Source organism: Ctenocephalides felis, unplaced genomic scaffold, assembly GCF_003426905.1.
Source record: "Ctenocephalides felis isolate EL2017-DRISC unplaced genomic scaffold, ASM342690v1 CF-g0.4_SCAFFOLD_01886, whole genome shotgun sequence".
Taxonomy (NCBI): Eukaryota; Metazoa; Arthropoda; class Insecta; order Siphonaptera; family Pulicidae; genus Ctenocephalides; species Ctenocephalides felis.
Window position 1 is genome coordinate 107,604,186 of NW_020538040.1, and position 22,422 is coordinate 107,626,607.

A 22,422-nucleotide genomic window follows, 5' to 3' on the forward strand; every position below is an offset into this window, starting at 1 on the left:
TAAATAAAATTAATAAATGTCTTCAAATGTTTAATTAAATATTTCCACAGTGAAAAGCTTAGGATAGCAGCAGAAGAACCAAATTTTAGATGTTGACATCGTTGGCGTGACGCAACATAATTGTTGGCAACGGATCCACAACATATTTGTTGTCAGCCCAAGGGTGCATAACATCATTTTGGTGGCAGTGTGGGATTCTGCGAATTTTTTTTTTATAAAAATGCTAAGGTATTTATCATAACATGTTTTGAACATAGAATTATTGCATACTTGGAAAACGGATATTTGAAAAAATACGCCGAAGTATAGCAATAATTAGATTCAAAAAACGGTAAGAAGCTTTACCGAAAGTGGAAATATCAGTGAAACTACAAAGTGAAGACTCCAAGAATCAAGAAATCGAGAGTTTAATCAAGTATAAAGATATATAATCAAGAATCTATAAAGAAGAATTTCCAAGAATCGTAACAAGAAGAAGAACAAGAAAATCAAATCAAGAATCAAGAAGCAAGAAAAGAGAAAAATCGTAACAAGAAGAAACAAGAAAATCAAATCAAGAATCAAGAAACAAAGAAAAGAGAAAGAAGATAATACAAATCAAGAAACAAGAATCGAGAAGTTCAAGTGTTATAATTACAAGTGAAAAATCAAAGGTGAAAAATAAAATAAAAAGTGTTATGAAAAAGTGATACAAATCATTGTTCAAGGTTACAAAAGTTCAAGTGATTGTGAATTCGAGTGAACCAGAAGGATATTAAATTAAGAAAGGATTACAACTCATTGTCAGTAAGCTAATTTTAATATATTTTTGTAAATTTTTGCGCTTCTGTTTTAATAGTTTTACACATATTTTTCAAAAATGAATGAACCAGTAGATATGTCGCGCGAAGGTAAATTAAATATTCAAACTGCTATTGCTTTAATCCCGAATTTCAATGGGGAACCTTCAAATCTCCCTTCATTTATCACAGCTTGTGATGCTTTGTCGGTGGATTTGAGTCCATCAGAAGCGGAAAAATTGCTTACAGTTATAAAATTGAAATTAGACCCACAAATTTTTGCAAAAATCCAATTTATTAATTTTGAAACGTGGGATGATTTAAAATGTTATTTAGCTAAAGAATATGTTGTAAAACGACCCATTTCTAGTTTATTAAACGAATTGAATAATTTAAAACGAAAATACAACGAAACAGTAAAAAGTTTTGGAGACAGAATTGAAGAAATTTTGCGACAAATTCATTATTCAAACATAATTAGAGTAGGACATGAATATGCAACAACAACACAAGTGACATTCCAACAAGTAGGCATAAAAGTTTTTGAAAATGGCTTAAGAGAACCGTTAAAAACTTTAGTAAAATGTTGTCGATTTTCTGATATCAAAGATGCTATTGACTTCGCTTTGCAAGAAGAAGCTTGTCAAAATTCGTCAAATATCAGAAGTAATCAAAATAATAATATAACATGTTACATTTGCAAAAAACGTGGTCATATTGCTCCACAATGTTTCTTAAATAAAAAGAATAACGCTAATTCAAATAATAATAACCAGAAATTTTGTAATTATTGTAAAAAACAAGGTCATTTAATTTTTGAGTGCAGAAATCCAAATAGCAGAAATTTTAATACAAATCGAAATAATTTTAACATGTCAAAAACTTGTATTACCCCTACCAACGAACACAGACAAACTTGCAACTATTCGCACACACATGCAGAAAATGCATCAAACGCACATACCCATAGTATGTCAAACTGTGACGAAAACCAACAAACCACAAATTCCCAAACCCAAGATCCAAAACCAACAACATCAGACAACGATACAATTACAGTATGTGAACTAAATGCACAATTTTTCAGTTCATTTTCAATAAATAAAACCGACGAAAAGGAAGTGAATTACAAAAACAAAAATGTTACGTTACAAATTGAAAACAAAACTTTTTGTACAAAATCAAACAAAGAACAAGACCCAAGAAACGACAAACAGAAATTAAAAGACAAAGATGAAATCAAAGAAAGACATGACAAAAACGTTCCAATTTTAAAATCTGTACAAGTTTCTATTCAATGTAATAGCATGAGCGCAAACATTTTTTTTTGAAGCACCCGAAATGCTTTCTTTTTTTTATGAACGCACGAGGGCGCGCGTTTTTTGGCGGGTGAGGTGTAGTGGTATTCACCCCTTTTGCAATAATTATAAATAATATTATAAATTCGATATAACAGTCAATATGAAAGACGCAATACGTTGCTGATTCACAGCTCATAGATTGTATCAGAGATAAGCAACATTGTATGCAAGCCTGTAACGTGTTCTTCGATGACAAATAAGTAAGTTGAGTCATTCGTAACGGTTTCTGCGATGACAAATAAGCAAGTATGAATCATTGTAACGTAATATTCTAGGATGGTTACGTCATCATCAGAGATTATAAAAAGCCTGAGGACGACGGAACTAGTGTTCATTCTCGAGTAGACGCTAAACAGTTCACATCAGTCCTTATTTTAATATATCAATTGTGTATTAAGTGTAACCGAATAATGAAGTAAATAAAATTAATAAATGTCTTCAAATGTTTAATTAAATATTTCCACAGTGAAAAGCTTAGGATAGCAGCAGAAGAACCTAATTTTAGATGTTGACATCGTTGGCGTGACGCAACATAATTGTTGGCAACGGATCCACAACATATTTGTTGTCAGCCCATGGGTGCACAATGATACATCCATATGGGTGATCTTAAATGTAGAACTGCTCTAAATAAAATGATGAGTCTCAGAACCCACACTTAAGGGGTAAGCAATACTTCAAATTTTTGAAAAATCAATTTTTGTTTTTTGCATTTTCGTTAAGTGTAACATCTTGAAAATGTACTATGAAAATTTCAAGTTGATCCGATGATTACTTTTTGAATTATTGGAATCTTACCAGCGCACTGAAGTAAGTGGACAGCCCGATACTTATACTCAAGATTATTCTCCCTTACCTCCTGATGTTTTATTTATCCTATTTTTTTTATTCGATCGATTTTAGATAAATCTCCAAGGAGTTATGACAACAAAAACAGCTACAATATTTTTTTTTCTGAAATTTTTGTTGTTTGAAGTCAAAACATTGTATAGGGTCCGCCATCTAACGTTTTTTTTCAACTAGTGCTTATTTCGTGAATGGTAACACTTAGCTCATGTCTGATTTGACAGATAATTAGTTTTATCCTTCCGCTGAACGAATATGGTTGTGTATACGCTTGAACAACGCTGGGAAATATTGCGACATTACTTACCATCCAATGCGTTTTCGCTTCGCTAAGTGGGCCTGCGATCGACTTACAGAAGATGCCGATTTTGCCAAAAAATCATCTTTTCAGATGAAGCTCATTTTGATTTTGGCGGGTATATAAACAAGCAAAATTGTCGCATTTGGGGCACAGAAAACCCGCACGCATACATTGGAAAGCCGATGCACCCAAAACGAGTCACTGTTTGGTACGGATTTTGGTCCAGAGGCATAATTGGGCCATTTTTCTTCGAAAATGAGCAAGGAGTGGCCGTTACAGTCAATGGCAATCGTTATCGGGCCATGTTGAACGAATTTTTGTTCACAAAAATTGAAGAGGAAGATCTTGGCAACATTTGGTTTCAACAGGACGGCGCTACGTGCCACACAGCCGAAGCTACACTCGATGTTTTGCGCCCTGTTTTTAAAGATCGCATTATCAGTCGCAGAGCTGATGTCGTTTGGCCTCCTCGGAGCTGTGATTTGATACCGTTGGACTATTATTTGTGGGGTGCCGTCAAAGATAAGTGTTACGCCGACAAGCCAGAGACAATTGACGCTTTAAAGGACAATATTCGTGAAGCCATTGGTTAAAAATTGGACCGATAGTGTAGGCTACTGCATGGCCAGCCGAGACAGCCATTTCAATGAAATTATTTTCCATTATTAACCGGAAGGATTGTACTTTCAAATAAAAAAGGAAATTTGAGAAAATATTCAGTATTTTTTTTTATAGCATTTTCAAAAAAAAAGTTATTTGGCGGACCCTATATAATAATGCCGTTTTACTATTTTTGTAAAAAACCTCGTTTAATAACAAAAAAAAAATACTGAAAATTTTCATTTTTCGTGCCTCTGAGTACTCCCACCCCCTTAACTCTTTAATTATACTGTGAAATTCAAATCAGCCACTTAAAACCATCAAACAAACAAATATTGAAATATGTTTAATAAAATAGTATATTAGAAGTATACACTACAATTTATTGAACAAATTTAATTCCAATAGCTCAATTTATTTTAATACCAAGGGTTTTTCGATATTTTTAGTCATACCTATAGATGTAGATGTATATACTAGTGGGGTGCATGGCATCGTGACAATGGCAAATTGCTTCCCGTACCGCAATTAAACATTCGAGGAATGAAAATAATCAATAATACATTTGAATATTTTCAAATAGATTATTTATTATAAATACATACTGTAAATTTTTAAGTGCTTATTAAATTGGGCGACGAGCGTATTTTATAAACAACTTATGTGTATGTTTACAAGAAATTTGTTCATTTTATTAAATTAGATTTTTTTTCAAAATTTTGAAATTTTTTTAGAAGTTTTTGGAATTTAAAAAAACGTCTTTTTTAAATTTGAGGATTTCGAAATTTTTGAAAATATTCGATTTTTTTGAAAATTTCGAAATACTTTCAAATCTTTGTAAAAAATCGATTTTTTTAATTTTGATATTTTTGAAGTTTATCAAAATTTAGTTTTTTTTGAAAATTAAAAAATTACTAAATTTTCTGTAAATGCATTTTTTGCACACAGTCTAACCAAGCAAAATGTAAGTAAAATGTATTTTGAACCATTAAAATCAGGCGCTCCGTTCTCTTAAAAACTGAGTTACCATTTTTGGCACTTTTTGCCCCGTATCTTTGGAACGGCTAAGCCTGCTTTCGCCAAAAACTAATCAGCACCGTTACTTATCAATACGAATCGAATGTTTTTTGCATTATTAAAATCGGTTGAACGGTGTTCCCGAAATCGTCGACAAAAATTTGTATCCGCACACACCCACACACATATATCAATTTTTTGTATGGTATGCCAAAATATTCAGAAACCTTTGAAATGTAAAGATATATAAAAATTTTCATTTTCGATTTTTTTGCGATTACTATAATTTGCCCTACGGGAAGTTAAAAATAAAAAAAAAATTAAACTAGTGGGGTGCATGGCATCGTGCCTTAATGCAAATTGCTGGAACTTTACTACCGTAATTAAACATTCGAGAAATAAAAATAATCAATAATTCATTTGAATATGCTGAACAGTTCAGCATATTTGGCACACCGTCTACTCAAGCAAAATGTTTTTTGCATTAATCTAATCCAATGATCCGTTCTCTCAAAAACCGCACAACCATTTTTACATTCTTCCGAAAGGGCAAAATTGTCTTTCACAAAAACGCCTCGCGATCGAGTACGAACCGGATGTTTTATCAATTATTCGAATCGGTTATTATACACTGTCGAAAATGTAGAGAACATTTGTTTGAACTATATACGTGAATTTTAAAATTAAAAATCTTGGTACGGAACCCAAAAACATTGATAAAAAATGTGTATACGTTATTAAAATCTCTATAAAATATCTGATAATTTGATGTGCATATGTCTAGTGAACATTTTTACCGCTATTTTTCATTTTTTTAAAAATAATTCATTGAGAGTCCATAACCGTTGGACCTGCCTTTCCAAAAGTTTAAACAGTTCTTCGTTTAATCAATACAAATAAAATGTTTTTTGAATTATTCAAATCAGACGCTCCGTTCTCCCAAAAACTGAATTACAATTTTATCAATACGAATCAAATGTTTTTTAAATTATTCAAATCGGTTATTCCATACTGTCGAAAATGTCAAGAACATTTATTTGAACCATAAACGTGAAATTTAAAATTAAAAATCTTGGTACGGAACCCAAAAAAAGTACACTAAATGTGTACATATTATTAAAATTAAAATCTATAAAATATCTGATAATTTGATGTACATATGTCCAATGAACATTTTTGACCGCCAAATGGCATTTTTTAAACTTATTTTTATTGGGAGTCCATAACCGCTAGACCAGCCTCCCCAAACATTTAATCAGTTATTTATCTTGTCAATACAAGTAAAATGTTTTTTGAATTATTAAAATCGGAGGCTCCGTTATCTTAAAAACTGAGTTACCGTTTTTGGCACTTTTTGCCCTGTATCTACGGAACGGCTAGACCTGCCTCCGCCAAAAACTAATCAGCACGTCTTCTTATCAATACGAATCGAATGTTTTTTGAATAATTTAAATCGGTTGATTGATATTCCCTAAATCGTCGACGAAAATTTGTATCCGCACACACATCCATTTTTTCTAACTAAGGTAGGCCAAAATATTCAGAAACCATTGAAACGTTAAGATATATAAAAATTTTCATTTTCGATTTTTTTGCGATTACTATTACTTTCCCTACGGGAAGTTAATTACAATATTACACTTGACAAATATAAATACCTAATAAACTCACATATGTTAAAAAAGTATAATGAATAAACAAGAAGTTACTATTTTCTACGGAGGACAAAAGTTCAGAACGTGATAAACGTGATGGTAATTAATTATTGCAAATAAAATGCTAACAGTAAATAAATGTCTGTGGAAATCGTGGAAACAATTCGTGAAAATACTTGTTATTAGCGGCTTGCGGCAATGCGGTTAAGGCAATTGTGAAATGCTTCACTGCCTCAGATTTCTAGTGGTTTCTTACTTCATATATGATGACAATTCCGCACAAAGAAAAAAGGAAAGCGATAAGAGCAATTTCATACGAATCAATAAGGTTAAGAAGTACATATAAAGAAAGGGTATGGGCGTGTTTCCATACAGAATTGGCCCCACCCTGGTATTTAAATAATTTTGATGCCATTTTATAGGTATTTTCGAGAAAATCCGATATACCAAATATCAAATCCGTAGCTCATCATTTGGCCGAGATATCAGTGAAAACATGTGAAAGTGGCCCCTTTTTTCAATCTCACTTTTTGTCGGAAATATGAGAGATATCGAAAAACTGTTAACGTCATTCTATTTATACTGATCTTGGCTATGTTGTTCATAACAAATAATGTGAAAAAATTATTTGTTAGTGCGAGAAAAAGTGAAAATAATTTTTTGTTTTGATTTTTCGGGTAGTGCGGCTGTTTGGACTAATTTTTAATTAGCATCATTAGAAAGGCTATTGAATATTCTTTTAGTGTGCAAAATTTTGTTGTATTTCATGTGGTAGAACACATTCAAAAGTAGAAAAAACCTGAGCAAGTACACGCTCGCGCTCACATAGCACCCGTGTAAGTCGTCTCTCATTCGCAACGACTAGCAACAGCATTGCTCGCCGCGCGTCTTGATAAATTAAAACATTTTTAATAAAACGCAAGATATATACATTTATATTTTGAATAATTATATATTTACATGTATATGTATAATAATAACTATATTTTTATATAATTAAATATATATTATTTATATATTGCCAATATATAAAAAAAATATAAATTAACCAAACTCCTCCTATAAAACACAAATGCAGGAATATTAGAAGTAATGCTAATAGATTATGGCAAATATATAATAATTCTGTAATGAAAACATTATGTAACAATTTCAATAATAAACTTAAAAACAAATTGAAAAAAAAAATTAAATTTCAAAAGTATATATCAAATCTCAGCAAATTTGACATATCTATGTTAAATATTAATAAAAGTCCTAAATCTATACGCAAACCAATAAAAGTTGCCATAGCAAATGTTTTTTTCCTGAGCTATAAGTAATGAAAAAAAGGTCAAGTGTCTTGCAGACTATTTAGGAACTGTATTCAAACCTTATATTTCTGAATACAATGAGAGATCAGATTAAACTACCATCATCGATTCATCGTGTTCCTAGATTTAAACCTGGAGAGTTTGTTTCGCATTGTTTTACACAATAGAAAAGATACATGCTAATTAATAAAAAAAAAACTATCTAAAAAGGGATACGTTTTCCTAACCTACATTATCAATTCTGTAACACTAAATTGCTGGTCTAATGCTTTAAAAATATCAGAAATACTGTTAATTCAAATATTCTGAACTCGTTGATTCATATAAAGTTTATATAGACCGATAAAATTTATTTTTACTTTAGCCAAACTATTTGAAACTATACTTAATGTCATACACACTAAAAATGACGATTTACTTCCAGGCAATTGTTTTCGTTGCAAACACTCCGCGATTCAGCAATGCCACAGGGCCATGAGCTTTTGAAAAAAAAAACGAATACTATACATCACCTTTCCTAGATGCAAAATGATCCTTTCATAAAGTGTGACATAAAGGTCTTTTAACAAAAATTAAAAACGTCTGAATACCATCATTTATAAAACAGATTATTTCGCACAAAAATTGGTACAGACTTCATAAAATAAGTATCATAAAACAGCACAACCATCATAGTATTCGTAAGGAAATGCATACGCACATAAAATAACCATAATTCACAAATGCACTGCTTTATAAATTATATAAGGAAGATCATAGACCTTATATTTTAGCATTGGTTTTTTTAAGTTTTCACTAACGAGGGTTGTAATTAAGAACAAATCTAAAATAAATTTTTTTTTTTTGAAACCAATATACATAATGCGGAGAAGTAAATCAAACTAACAATAAATAAATTTAAAATAAAAAAATCAATCAGTAAAAAAATCGAATTTGACGCTATTCCGTGATCTACAAATTGAACACCTTGAGAAGTTATATTTCCACTAGTATTTTATGATTCAGTAGTATTTGAAAAAAAAAACGAAAAATTAGTGGTGCCCTAATGCAATTTGCTGTAATAAAATGTACCGTGATGAAATATTCGGAGAATATTTTTTTTTATAATTAGAATGTTTTTAAATAGATTATTATAAATACTGTAATTTCCATTATTCGTATTTTATAGATAAAATATGAAAGCTCATAAATTGGACGATCTCAAATTTTAACTAGAATTAAAATAAAATCTAAATTATTTTCAATATTTTAAATTTGGAAATGAAAAAATGCTCTTCCCAAAAACTAATCGTTTCTTCAACTGTCAAGCAAAATGTTTTTAATCATTCGAATCGGATGCTTCATTCAAAAACTAAATTTTTTTGCACATTAAGCTTCGTATCTCCAAAATGGATGGACCTGTCTTTGCCAAAAACTAATTAACACATCTTACCATAAATAAGAATCGAATAGTTTTTGAACTATTTAAATCTATACATACGCACAAAAACACATTCATTTTTTTAAAGGTATTGTGCCAGGGTACGGTAGTAACAGTCGTTTAACAGATAACTGATTTTAAGATAGGGTTCAAATGGAGTAAGATGAAGTATGATGATTCGACCAAGTTTCCACTATTGCATTCAGTCAGTGCCTTACTTTAATATTATCTGTAGATCGCATTGTTTTTGAAGAGTCAAAAGTAAGTTTTCATGTTCGAATTATTTCAATAATAACTGTTAGTAGTATACAAATAGATCACTCACTTTGTTTGTTAGTTTTTGCTTAGATAATTCAACTCAAAATAATGATGATTTGTTTTTAAAAGTGTGCGTTGGGTACGGTTGTGACATATGTTGTCACATGTATTTTTTATCATTTTCGGGTGAAGATTAAACAGATAATAAAAAATCTAATTTAACTAAGAATGTACTGGACCCATACCTTTACCTACTCTATACTAACGATTTTCCTAAAAATGAAAATTTAACAACATTAAAGAATGGACTAGCAAATGACGCATAAAAATCAATGGCAATAAATCAAGTCAAGTAATATTCACACTCAAAAAACCCCTTGCCCAGCAGTTCAAATTCATGATAGGACAATTCCAATTAAACACTTAACAAAATACCTCGGGATGATATTAGATAGCAAACTTACCTGGAAACAACACATACTTTCAAAAATAGCTCTAGTAAATAATAGAGCTAAGGAACTCTACTGGCTCATAGGTAGCAAATCTAAATTACCTATTGAAAGCAAGCTTTAGTAGCTTGAGTAGCTAGCTTATAATACTGTAATAAAGGCGATATGGACCTACTATTTGTAAAATATGTAATTAGCACTACCAGTAATCGTCTTTTGAGTGAAACATCATCTTGAAGAACCCCGTTCTAAGAGACTCAAAAGAAGAGTTCTAATTGATTTAAAGACAGATCAAATTTGATCAAGACCAGACCCAGAGCACGATACATATCTCAGCTAGATTAGTTGAATTAGTTGAACTCGTTGGAGTGGATACTATTATAATTTTTAAACCTCATCCGATTTATTTAGGTGGAAAATAGTGTCCCCAAGTGGCGGACACTTGAAGTTATTTATAAATAAATCAAAAAATATTTTACGAAAGGTTTATTAAATTATGATTTATGTTAGATAACAAAGTTAGAAATCAAATTAAATTAACAAAACCACAATCTTTGCTAAAAAATAATTAATACCATCAATCAAACTTTGCTATAAAAAAATATGATTTCAGTGGCACTTAGTACCGGACATTTCAAAATAACCTGCATTGATCACATCTCCACGCTATGGAATATCTGCGCATGTGTCTTTGACGAATATGCTTAGATATTGCAAAAAAAGTCACTATTCATCCACCCTTTTGGCTGGGCCACACCGATGCTCTCAGCTGGTGCATTCATAAGCTTTTCATTCTTTGACTAGGAAATACAAAAAATGTGGCTATGTAGTGACTGTTAGTACTCGTACAGAATAAAATTAAACTAGCTGTAAGTGGAATTCTGTCTTAAGGCAATTAAGGCATCGTGCCTTAAGGCAAATTGCTGGAACTTCCCGTACCAAAAATAATTGTTTTTTTAAAAACGATTGACATTTTTAAAACAAATTTACTTCGAAAAAATAAGATTTTTGAGAAACTATAAATTAAACAAAAAATTACTTTTTTTTGAAAAAAAATTTTTTTCAAAAAAAAATCAAATTTTTTTTTTTTTTTTTTTAATTTTTTTTGGAAAAAATAATGTTTTCTTTATTTTGGCATATTTTGGAAGATCTTTTTTCAAAGCAATCGTACTGCTTTAACTGCATAGAGACAAAATGTCAAAGCGCGTAAGCGCCGCGTCGCCGTCTAACGAATAAATATTGGTACGGAACCCATAGGAATGCAAACAAAATTTATACTTATTGTTAAAATCTCTATAAAATATCTGATAATTTGATGTGCATATGTCTAATGATCATTTTTGACCGCCAAATGGAATTTTTTTTTACTTTTTTCGTTAGATCTCCGAAACCGCTAGACCTGCCCTCGTGAAAATTTGATCAATTCTTCATCTTGTCAATACAAGTCAAATGTTTTTTGAATTATTAAAATCGGACGCTCCGTTCTCTTAAAAACTGAGTTACCGTTTTCGGCACTTTTTGCCCCGTATCTTTGGAACGGCTGGACCTGCCTTCGCCAAAAACTAATCAGCACGTCTCCTTATCAATACGAAAATCCAATCGAATGTTTTTTGAATTATTCAAATCGGTTGATCCGTGTTCCCGAAATCGTCGAAGAAAATTTGTATCCGCACATACATACACACACGTACATACATACATACATACACACACACACACACACACATACACACACACACACACACATACATCCATTTTTTCTAAGGTATGCCAAAATGTTAAGAAACCTCTAAAACGTAAAGATATATAAAAATTTTCATTTTCGATTTTTTTGCGATTACTATAACTTACCCTACGGGAAGTTAATAATTGGAATAAATTACGTTAATTCTCACAAGAAATATCAATATGTTTACTGTCCGGCACAAAGAGACGACTTAGTGTCCGGTGCTAAGGGACAGACATTTTCGTTCATTTGGTGGCACCTACTAAAATTGGTTAAAAGATCTAATGATATTCTACTATTTTACGAATAACAATCAATTACAACTTTTATCTTTGCATACCTCTCAAATATAAATGCATCAATATGCTACAATTACTTCCATTGATATTTAGGTGACGCCGTGATTTTGCGCCTAAAACAGGAAAGGGTTGCTCTCGCCGTGGCCGTGTGCATCACAGGCGAGGCTTGGCGCGTGATCCTGTACCTGTGTGCCCCCAGTGCCCATTTCACTTGTATTTTGAAATAAAAAGATTCATACTAGCTTAAATAATACGTGTTAAATAGAGTGTCCGGTACTTGGTGCCGTCCGGCGCTACGGGACTTCCCCCTATGCGTGTGACTGAGTAGAAATATAAGTACAATCAGTGGCGTACCTAGAACTTTTGCCGCCCGGGGCGGTCTCCAGATTGCCGCCCTTTCAATTATAAGTCAATCAAATAGTAGTTTTCATAAATTAATACAAAAAAACCAGTGGTGCATGGCATTGTGCCTTAAGGCAAATTGCTGGCACTTCCCGTACCGAAACATAAAATTTTTAAAAAAGATTAAATTTTTTTTGAAATCTGAAAGAAATATATTTTTGAGAATTTCGAAAATTATGAAAAAAATGGCTTTTTTTGATTTTTTTTTTATATTTTGAAATTTTTTGAAAATTTGTAACTTTTTTTCAAATCAATCGCGCTGCGCAGCTGTTTTGCAGACGAAATATCGAAGTGAAACGGCTAGACATTGATACGAAACCCAAAGAAATGTAAATTAAATTTGTTCTTATTATTAAAATCTCTAGAAAATATCAGATAATTTGACGTGGATATGTCTAATGATCATTTTGGACCGCCAAATATGTCATTTTTTTACTTTTTCTGATTGATTCTCCGTAATCTCGCTAGACCTCTAGACCTGTCATCCCAAAAACAGTTCTTCGTTTAGTCGATACAAATAAAATGTTTTTTGAATTTCTTGAAACGGACGCTTCGTTCTCTCAACAACTAAATTACAATTTTTGGCTTTTTGCCCCGTATCTTTGAAACGGCTGGACCTGTTTTGCCAAAAACTAATTAGCACGTTTTATCAGTACGAATCGAATGTTTTGTTCAAATAGGTTGATGCGTGTTCCTACAGTCATTGTGAAAGTTTGTATCTAAACACACACACATCCATTTTTTCTAAGATATGCCAAAATTTAGAAACCTCTGAAACGTAAAGATATATAAAAATTTTCACTTTCGACATTTTTGCGATTACTATATACTCGTATAACTTACCCTACGGAAGTTAAAAAATTATTAAGTTATTTAATCAATATTAATTAATACACAGAGTAATTTCTTTCAGACATATTTATATGCACTCGTCAACATATTTATATAATGCCCTAAAGCTTTGCAGACCTAGCAGACCCCGCCTTCCGCCAGCCCTGATTTTCAAAAGAAAAATTGATGATTTAAAAAAATATTGATAAATCACTTCAAAGTAATCATATAAACTTTTCAAAAGAAATGACATTTATGAGCTGATATAAAAAAATAGAAAAAATCGCTGAACAAAATCGTAAAGATGCTTATACGAATTCAACGAATTTTAATGAATACAATAAAATAAAATTATTAACCTGTTCTTAAATTAGAATTCAAAATTTACACTAATATAAATTTATATACACCGAAGAATAAAATTCTAAATCATATGGTTAATTATAATTTATATAAATCAAATATTGACAGTAATAGCAATCAAAATGATCATTTTGATTGCTATTACTGTCAATATTTGATTTATATAAATTATAATTAACCATATGATTTAGAATTTTATTCTTCGGTGTATTGTATGTATTATAATTCAAGAAAGAAAACTAGTTGGTACTGGTATTTTGCCTTGAGGCAAGTTACATGAACTTCCCGAAATGTGTAAATAATCGACTTAATCAATAAAAAATAAATTAATTTATGAGTTGATTAAAAGTATTCCGAGTGGATGTATTAAACATCATTGCAAATGAGCGAACGAACACGTTAACTCGGAGTATTTTCTAAAAGCAAATTTTAAAAAATCAATAATTTTAATTAATCAATAATTATAATTGAACCAGTTTCCGTAGGACTTCAATGGTTTACTATGTTCAAGACCAAGTACACTATCGTTACACCAACTAAATCATCTAATTTTATTTTTAACAAACGTCAAAAAAACATTTTCTCTAACTTTGATAAATTTTTAAAATTAAACTACTTGTCGTAAGGCCGTAATAATTCAGTAAGTTCTATAAGGCAATGATATACATCGACAAAGAAAGTTTCATAAAAATCGGCTTAATTTTTTTTCAACAGTTAATTACAAGAAAACGGCTCGGTAGATTTTCACCTAAAACTATACACCTAATGTATCAATCCCAAATAATATTTTTCGAACGGTTTTTAATTTTTTAAAATCGGTTTGGTAGTATGAGCTTAAATGTGGACTTTAATTTTTGATTTAACACTTCTTTCCAAATTACAAAGAAACGGTTCGGCCGATCGTCGCACAAAACTGAGAAACGATATGCCTCATCGTGATACATCAAATGGCTTTTAAATTTCTGAAATAGATTTAGGCGTTTTTGAGAAAACGTCGATCAAAGGTCTAATTTAGACAAATGCCAAAAAGACCATACTAATTTTTGCAAACTTTGACGAATTTTTAAAGCAAAACCAGTTGTCGTAGTACCGTAATATTTTAGTATGATCTAGAAGACTATGGTATCTACCGTCAAAAAAATAACCATAAAATTCGTCGAATTTTTTTTTAAACTTTATTAAAAAACGGCCCGGCCGATCTCTACCAAAAACTAATCAGCTTGATTCCCTACTAATATCTCTCGAACGGTTTTGAATTTTCAAAATCAATTCAGAATTGCAGGCTAAAACGTAGACAAAAAATTTTTCACTTTTCTGCGATTTATGAAGAAACAGCTTGGCCGATCGTCGCACAAAACTGACAAATAATAGTCCTCATCGAGATATATCGAGTGGCTTTTAAATTTTTGAAATCGGTCCAGCCGTTTTTGAGAAAATGACGATTTACGACAAAAAATCTGTTCACATACACACACATACTTTTTCCAAATTTGGGCTCATTCGATTCAGAATGGATTGAAACGTCGAGAAAACAAAATTAGCGATTCGGATTTTTTGATGAAAACATAAACTTCTCCTTGGGGAAGTTTATTAGTGGTATATGGCATTGTAAGTTAAGGCAAATTGCTGGAACTTCCCGTATTGTAATGATATATTCGAGGAAAATTAAATGTTTTCAAATATATAATAATAAATACTGTAAATTATACATGTTTACAGAAAAGTAAATAAACAAAACTCAATCAATCAAATTTGAAATAAAGGGCATTGTCTAACATTTATAAGAAATATATAAACTGAATTAAAATTATTTATTTCAAGTATATAAGTAGTGAGCATTTGAACTTTATGTAGAATTCAAATTAAAATCCACGTAGAAAGTTTTTTGAATTATTCAAATCGGATGCTTAGTTCTCTCAAAAGCAGATATTTTTTGCACATTTTGCTTGGTATCTCCAAAACGATTGGATCTGCTTTGCCAAAAACTAATCACCACTTCTCCTCATCATTACAAATTGAAGTTTTTTGCATCAATCAAATTGGATGTTTCATTCTCTCAAAAACTCGATTTCTATTTTCTGTACCATCAAATCGGTTAATCTGGGCGCCCGAAAACGTGAACGAAAAAATGCGGACACACAAAACACACACACTTCCATTTTTTATGAGGTATGCCAAAATGTTCAGAAACCTTCAAAACGTGAAGAAATGTAAAAAAACTCATTTTCGATTTTCGGTATAACTTACCCTACGGAAGTTAATAATATAAAATGAATAAGTTGCTTTTTACAACTAATTATAAATAAACTAAAAAATGCCGCCCCAAAATAAGTGCCGCCCGGGGCACTTTTATTAATTGAAAGCAGTGTTCCTTATTGTGCATTTGGAGTCAATTCCTTCATGAGCATCCAATTCCGAGAACGAGCTGAGAGTTCCGGACTTCAAGCTGCAATTGGGCCGCCTTCCAAGCAGATAACCTCAATTGTTCCTTAAAATACTCAATTTTACAAAATCCTCGGAGTAGCCATTGAATCAAAACACAATAAACTATTCCGAAAGGGTCTAATCAACCCCTATACCTAAAATGGCAGTTTTTGAAAGAACTACGCATCCGATTTGAATGATTCAAAAAACTTTCTGCTTGTGTTGACAAAATAACTGCTTTCGCGAAAAAAAATATTTCAATTTTTTTTTCAGAAAATATTTTCTTGTATATCGAAAAGAATTCAGATTATAATTTTAATTCTGGTTAAATTTTTAAAGCTCACTTATATACTTTAAATAAATAATTTTAACTTTGTTATTCAGTTTATATAATTCATATAAATGGGTATGAATAATTGTCGGTAGGTTACTGTTAATAATGAGCACATATCTCGTTACATTTTTTGGATTTCGTATAAAATCCGATCTTTAATTTTTTTAAGTACACTCATATGGTCCATACAAATGTCTTCGACATTTTCTACAGTTTGGAAAACTGGTTTAATTGATTAAAAAACTATTCAGTTCGTACTGACAATCATGTTGGAGGTATGGGGGCAAAGGGTGCAAAAACGATCATGTAGTTTTCGAGAGAACAGATCGTCCGATTAGAATGATTCGAAAAACATTTTGCTTGTGTTGACGGTGTGAAAAATTGCTTCATTTTTGAAATTTTCAAAAAATTGGTTTCATAAAAAAATCAAAATTTAAAAAAAAAATCGAAATTTCTCAGATTTTTCAGAAAATTTAAAAAAATTGATTTCAATTTAAAAAAATATTAGATTTTGAAAAAATTCCAAATTTTCACAAAAAACACTTTTATACACACCTATTGTAGTTCAATTTCATAAGCACTTGTACCATATTCATAATTTGAAATTATTTGAAAAAAAAATATGATTAAGCATTGATCAATTTTTGTTGATTATTAACTTCCCGTAGGGCAAGTTATAGTAATCGCAAAAAAATCGAAAATGAAAATTTTTATATATCTTTACGTTTCAGAGGTTTCTGAACATTTTGGCATACCTTAGAAAAAATGGATGTATGTGTGTGTGTGTGTGTGTGTGTATGTGTGTGTGTATGTATGTATGTGTGTGTATGTATGTATGTGTGTGTATGTATGTGCGGATACAAATTTTCGTCGACGATTTCGGGAACACGGATCAACCAATTTGAATAATTCAAAAAACATTCGATCCGTATTGATAAGGAGACATGCTGATTAGTTTTTGGCAAAGGCAGGTCAAGCCGTTCCGAAGATACGGGGCAAAAAGAACGGTAACTCAGTTTTTAAGAGAACGGATTTTAATAATTCAAAAAACATTTTATTTGTATTGACAAGATGAAAAATCGATACAACTTTCATGAAGGTAGGTCCAGCGGTTTCGGAGATATAGAGGAAAAAGTAAAAAAAAGAGTCATTTGGCGGTCAAAAATGATCATTAGACATATGCACATCAAATTATCAGACATTTTATAGAGATTTTAACAATAAGTATACATTTTGTTAACATTCCTATCGGTTCCGTACCAATGCTTATGCGTTAGACAGCGACGCGGCGCTTACGCGCTTTATATTTTGTCCCTATGTAGTTAAAGCAGTACGATTGCTTTGAAAAAAAAGTTCAGATCTTCCACAATATGTCAAAATAAAGAAAAAAAAAATTTTTTTCAAAAAAAAAAACTTTTAAAAAAAAATTTTTTTTTTTAAATTTTTTTTTTTTTCAAAAAAAACTAATTTTTTGTCCAATTTATAGTTTCTCAAAAATCTTATTTTTTCAAAGTAATTTTTTTTCAAAAATGTTAATCGTTTTAAAAAAAAATAATAATTTTTGGTACGGGAAGTTCCAGCAATTTGCCCTAATGGCACGATGCCCTAATTGCCTTAAGACAGAATTCCACTTACAGCTAGTTAAATATTGTTATTACTCGAACAATTAGTTACGATACGAAAAGTTCCAGCAATTTGCCTTAAAGCCACTAGTTTTTAAATAATCGCTACATATTATCTACCATTACTACCACGATTTCCTGTTCGAGATTGATTTAAAGTGACATGGAATAAAGAGTTCACTTTGCATTATCATTGTTTCTATCATCAACCGATAATAGAAACAATGACACGTGCAATTGAAGATTAGAATATTGAGAAATAAATATGAGAATCTAAAATTATCAACCGCCATTATATGGTCACACAATTTTACCTTTCCTTACATATAATATCACGTACGACTGTTTTCTTATTGCATCGTTTAATTCTCTGATTGAATACTTTTCCCCAAGGCAAGTTGGTGTGCTGAGTTAAACTGCAGCTCGAACATGAAAGTGCAGTGTGAAAGATTATATTCTATTCAAATTTTATTGAAATGTTATAGCGTTGATTTTTACATACTTTTGCACGGAAGGATTAATCAAAAGTAAATTTTAGTTAAAAAAAGTATTTTCACTTTTTTGGCTCTAATTCTGCCAGACTTCTCTTTTAATTTTATGATCTTCCCATAAGAAAAACCTGAATCGGTAATTAAATGGATCTAAAGCTGATAATGATTGTAATTTAGGTAATGAAATACACTCATTTACATATAATTATTACATATTTTCATGTCGTATCTGATATGAGAAATCGTCGTTGCAAAAAGAATTGCGTGTAAATTTCGCTTTGAAGAAAGAGAAAAAAACGTCGGTATTACTTCCATAGTCACATAAAAAACTATTGTTACGATTATTATTTGCGGTTCAATTATCGCAGAGCTTTCTAATGAGAACCGTAAGAATTGCAAGAGTATTAAGAAAATCTGCGATAATGAAGTAGGTTTAAATGAACCACATAATATCGTTTTTCTCAACTAATTCAATTTTTCAATGTCACAAATAAATTGTGATAGTATATAGTATGAAGTATATATATATATATATACATATATATATATATATACAGGGCCGGTCCTGTCTTGCATGCGATGCATGCAAAAAATGCGGGCGCACGCCTTAGGGGGCGCCAAAACGAGTTTCGGAAATTAAATTTATAATATAATATTTATATTTTTTTATATAAAATCTAGAATTATTTGTATAAAATCTAGAATACTTAATAAATTATAATAAACGATCTAACTTAACTAGGGATACGGAGACACAAAAAGCATATTTATTTTGCAATGTGATATCAGTAGAAACAATTAACCGATTAATAACTCTGCAAATTAGTAAATAACTGCTCTGTGTATTGGATAATCTACTTATTCAATTTTTTCTTTGTTTCAAGTTACCGTGGAATCGAAAAAAGAATTATCTAGTGTTCAATCCCTTAAGCGCAAACCTGCGAGAGATTAAATTAATTATTGGGCATTATTGACGAAAAATTGCAAGCTGATTTAGTTTAAACAAAATATAATCGGGAAAATGAAAAATGGGTGCTTAGAAAAAAATGAATTTTAACTTTTGTTTTTGTTGCAATTTTTTTTTCAATATAGTTCTATGAAATGTGTAATTTCTTTGCATTTTTTGCTGATTTCTGGACAATACTTCTAAAATACGTTAAAAATTTAACTTTAAAACAACAAACCCGATACTCTGAATATGACGGGAATGCAAGGATAAATACAGTTCGGCTCTTACGATATCAATAAGGAGAAGTTTACGACGCAATTTTGGATATTGCAAATGATGAAAAATTAAATTAAATTAAAATTTAAAAAATCTAACATGAAATGCGAGTGTTATGATTGAAAATGAAAAACTAGTTTTTTTTAGCTCTCTTGGCATGATTTGCTCAATAGAATAAATCGCGTAATAAGTAAAATGTTTTAAAAGCAAAATATTAATACTGTACATACGTTAAAAATAATTGAAAATTTAAAAACATTTGATTATAATCAAATTTAAAATCAATATATTTTATACGCTTTTAGATTATATCTTATTTATTGTGTACTAAATCCAGAATAATTAAAAATTAATTTTTAACAAATATGTAAATATTTATATGATTTTAATGATAAACTATAAAACAGCTAAAATTAATAGGGGGGGGGGGCGCTAGAAAAAAAAGTTGCATGTAGGCGCTGGGGACCCCAGGACCGGCCCTGTATATATATATATATATATATATATATATATATATATATTAATATACGTTAAATATTTGATTATTTATGAAAAAACGTTTTTTTATTATTCACATAAATAGTAAACTTATTAACTTTTGAATTATTCAAATCGGTTGATTCATGTTCTAGAAATCGTAGCCAAAATCTGTATCCGCAAATACATAAAGCACATTACACACACACCACCATTCATTTTTTCTAATGCATGGCAACATGTTCAGAAGCTTTTGAAATGTAAAGATATATACACATTTCCATTTTCGATATTTTTGCGAACCCTATAACTTACCCTACGGGAAGTTAATTACTAAACTAAGTAAGTGAAGTTACCAATAACTTGTGACAAATTTAAATTTTAAAAGAGAGCATAAATAGTTTGCAAACTTGAAAAACTAAATCTTAAAAAAAATTGGCCTTAATTATATTGACATTTTAATATCAATTATCGAAATACTAATTACCTATCACTTTGGAATAAAGGTTTTTCTTAAGTTAGTTAGTTGACTTACCTCCACTTTTAAAATGTTCTCCTCCTTCCAATGGAATTATAAGTAAAGGCAACACACCACTTAATCCAATTAAAATAGAACCTAAGACCGAAAAAATCCATGGATGATATTGCCAGTCTTTGAAATATTCTGGTATGTATTCCATAACTAAATCAGTGTAAATAAATCTGAAGGCTGAGTCTGACTCCCAAATTGAGGAATTCATTGCCACTACTTTCACTCTCTATCACAAATAACGTAACGTAATTATTATTTAAAAATACTTGTTTTATCATCAGGTTTTTACAATACACCGTTTATGTTGCATCAAAATCCATAAAACAAATGAATCCAATAGAAACACAAGCCTGGAACGGAAAATAAAAAATCGTTAATTTCAAAATTAACACAAATGATATGAGCACGCATTTATATCACAAGAAAATCACATTAAAAACATCTGAGAATGTCACTTAAGGACCAATAGAACGCGCAGTAAACAAAAAATCAAACGTCGTATAGTCGCACCGTTTTTCTTGGGAAGATTCGACGTTCGACTAGCTAATCTGCACTGAGATTGAGCTAGCGTTAACGAAATCATTTAAAAGATTAAAATCAATTTATGGTCGTGCAGAAGCTTTGATGTTATAAATTATTGAAGTCATTGTCCACTTCAGATCGAAATTGTAACGCATTATTCTACGTTTTACGACGACTGTCACCCGCTGTACTACTATGTCAGTTGGTTCGTAGATCGTGCGAATGCGAATACGTCCGTCGTGTCGAGCCTGCGCATACGAAGTCGGAGTTAGTCTATCATAGACACGGGAAGGAAAGAGATGGCCGTAGAATCTCGGACCGACCCAACGACCGATCACGTTTTTATCAATAACCACAGACTGCCAACATGTGCAACTGTTGTTTATGTTTATTTTATGAATCAATTGCAATATTTTCATAGTATTTCGATTGCTAATTTTATGTTTATTCAATCCGATAAGAATAAATTTACATAAATATTTTACGATAGTTTCATCATGCCAAAATAAAAGAATGCTAGTAAATTCATTTTTTGGCCTTCATTTTTGCATGACATATAATGTAATATAATAGCTTTAAGAGTAATTTTAACAAGAAATATCTAAAATGGTAAAAATAATACTAACTTCGTACCTTATAAAAACGAAATTAATTGAGCTAAACAACATTAATTTTAAAAATTAAATATTATTCATCTTATACATCACAAGACTTTGCCAAATTCATAACAGTTTGACATCCAAGACAAAGCAAATGTAAAACTGTTTTGAAACTAAAATGCATTAATTTATTTACAAATGCAGAACATTTTCTTTAATAATGTATTTCGCTATTATTCATTACTGTGCCTTTGCCTAAAACTGTTGAATAGAGTAGATGAAGGATGGACAAATCGCAGTCCGTGGGCTTTACGCGGCCTTTAAATATTTTTCTGCGGCCCACCAAGCATTTTTAAAGTGGAATTTGATTTATATACATTCTTTCTAGGTTTCATTAATTTATGAAATATTTATATTTAAATTAAGTATATTATAATTTTTATTAGTATATATCAAGTTTTGTAAATTAATAATAAGTGAGGCGCGCCAAAAAATTTATAAATTAAATGCGGCCCGCAAGTTGCAAACGTTGCTCATTAAATAAATCTGTGCAGCGATAAGACAGTGTTCTCTTTT

General features: G+C 30.7%; 1 protein-coding gene across 6 annotated transcripts in view; it reads right to left on the reverse strand.

The window, feature by feature from the left end:
• The window catches only part of LOC113376927 (zinc transporter ZIP13 homolog), a 64,631-nt gene extending 43,103 nt beyond the window's left edge, over nt 1–21,528 (reverse strand). For 2 of the 6 annotated variants that reach the window (XM_026617038.1, XM_026617040.1), the window contains exons 1-2: nt 21,236–21,526; nt 20,729–21,075 (exon numbers count right to left, since the gene is read on the reverse strand). In XM_026617038.1, coding sequence (XP_026472823.1) covers nt 20,729–20,933 — 205 coding nt within the window. In that variant the 5' untranslated portion in view covers nt 20,934–21,075; nt 21,236–21,526. Of the gene's footprint in view, nt 1–20,728 lie in introns of all 6 variants that reach the window. The other 4 variants (XM_026617034.1, XM_026617037.1, XM_026617039.1 and 1 more) reach the window with 4 other exon arrangements.
• Nucleotides 21,529–22,422: the final 894 nt, after the last annotated feature.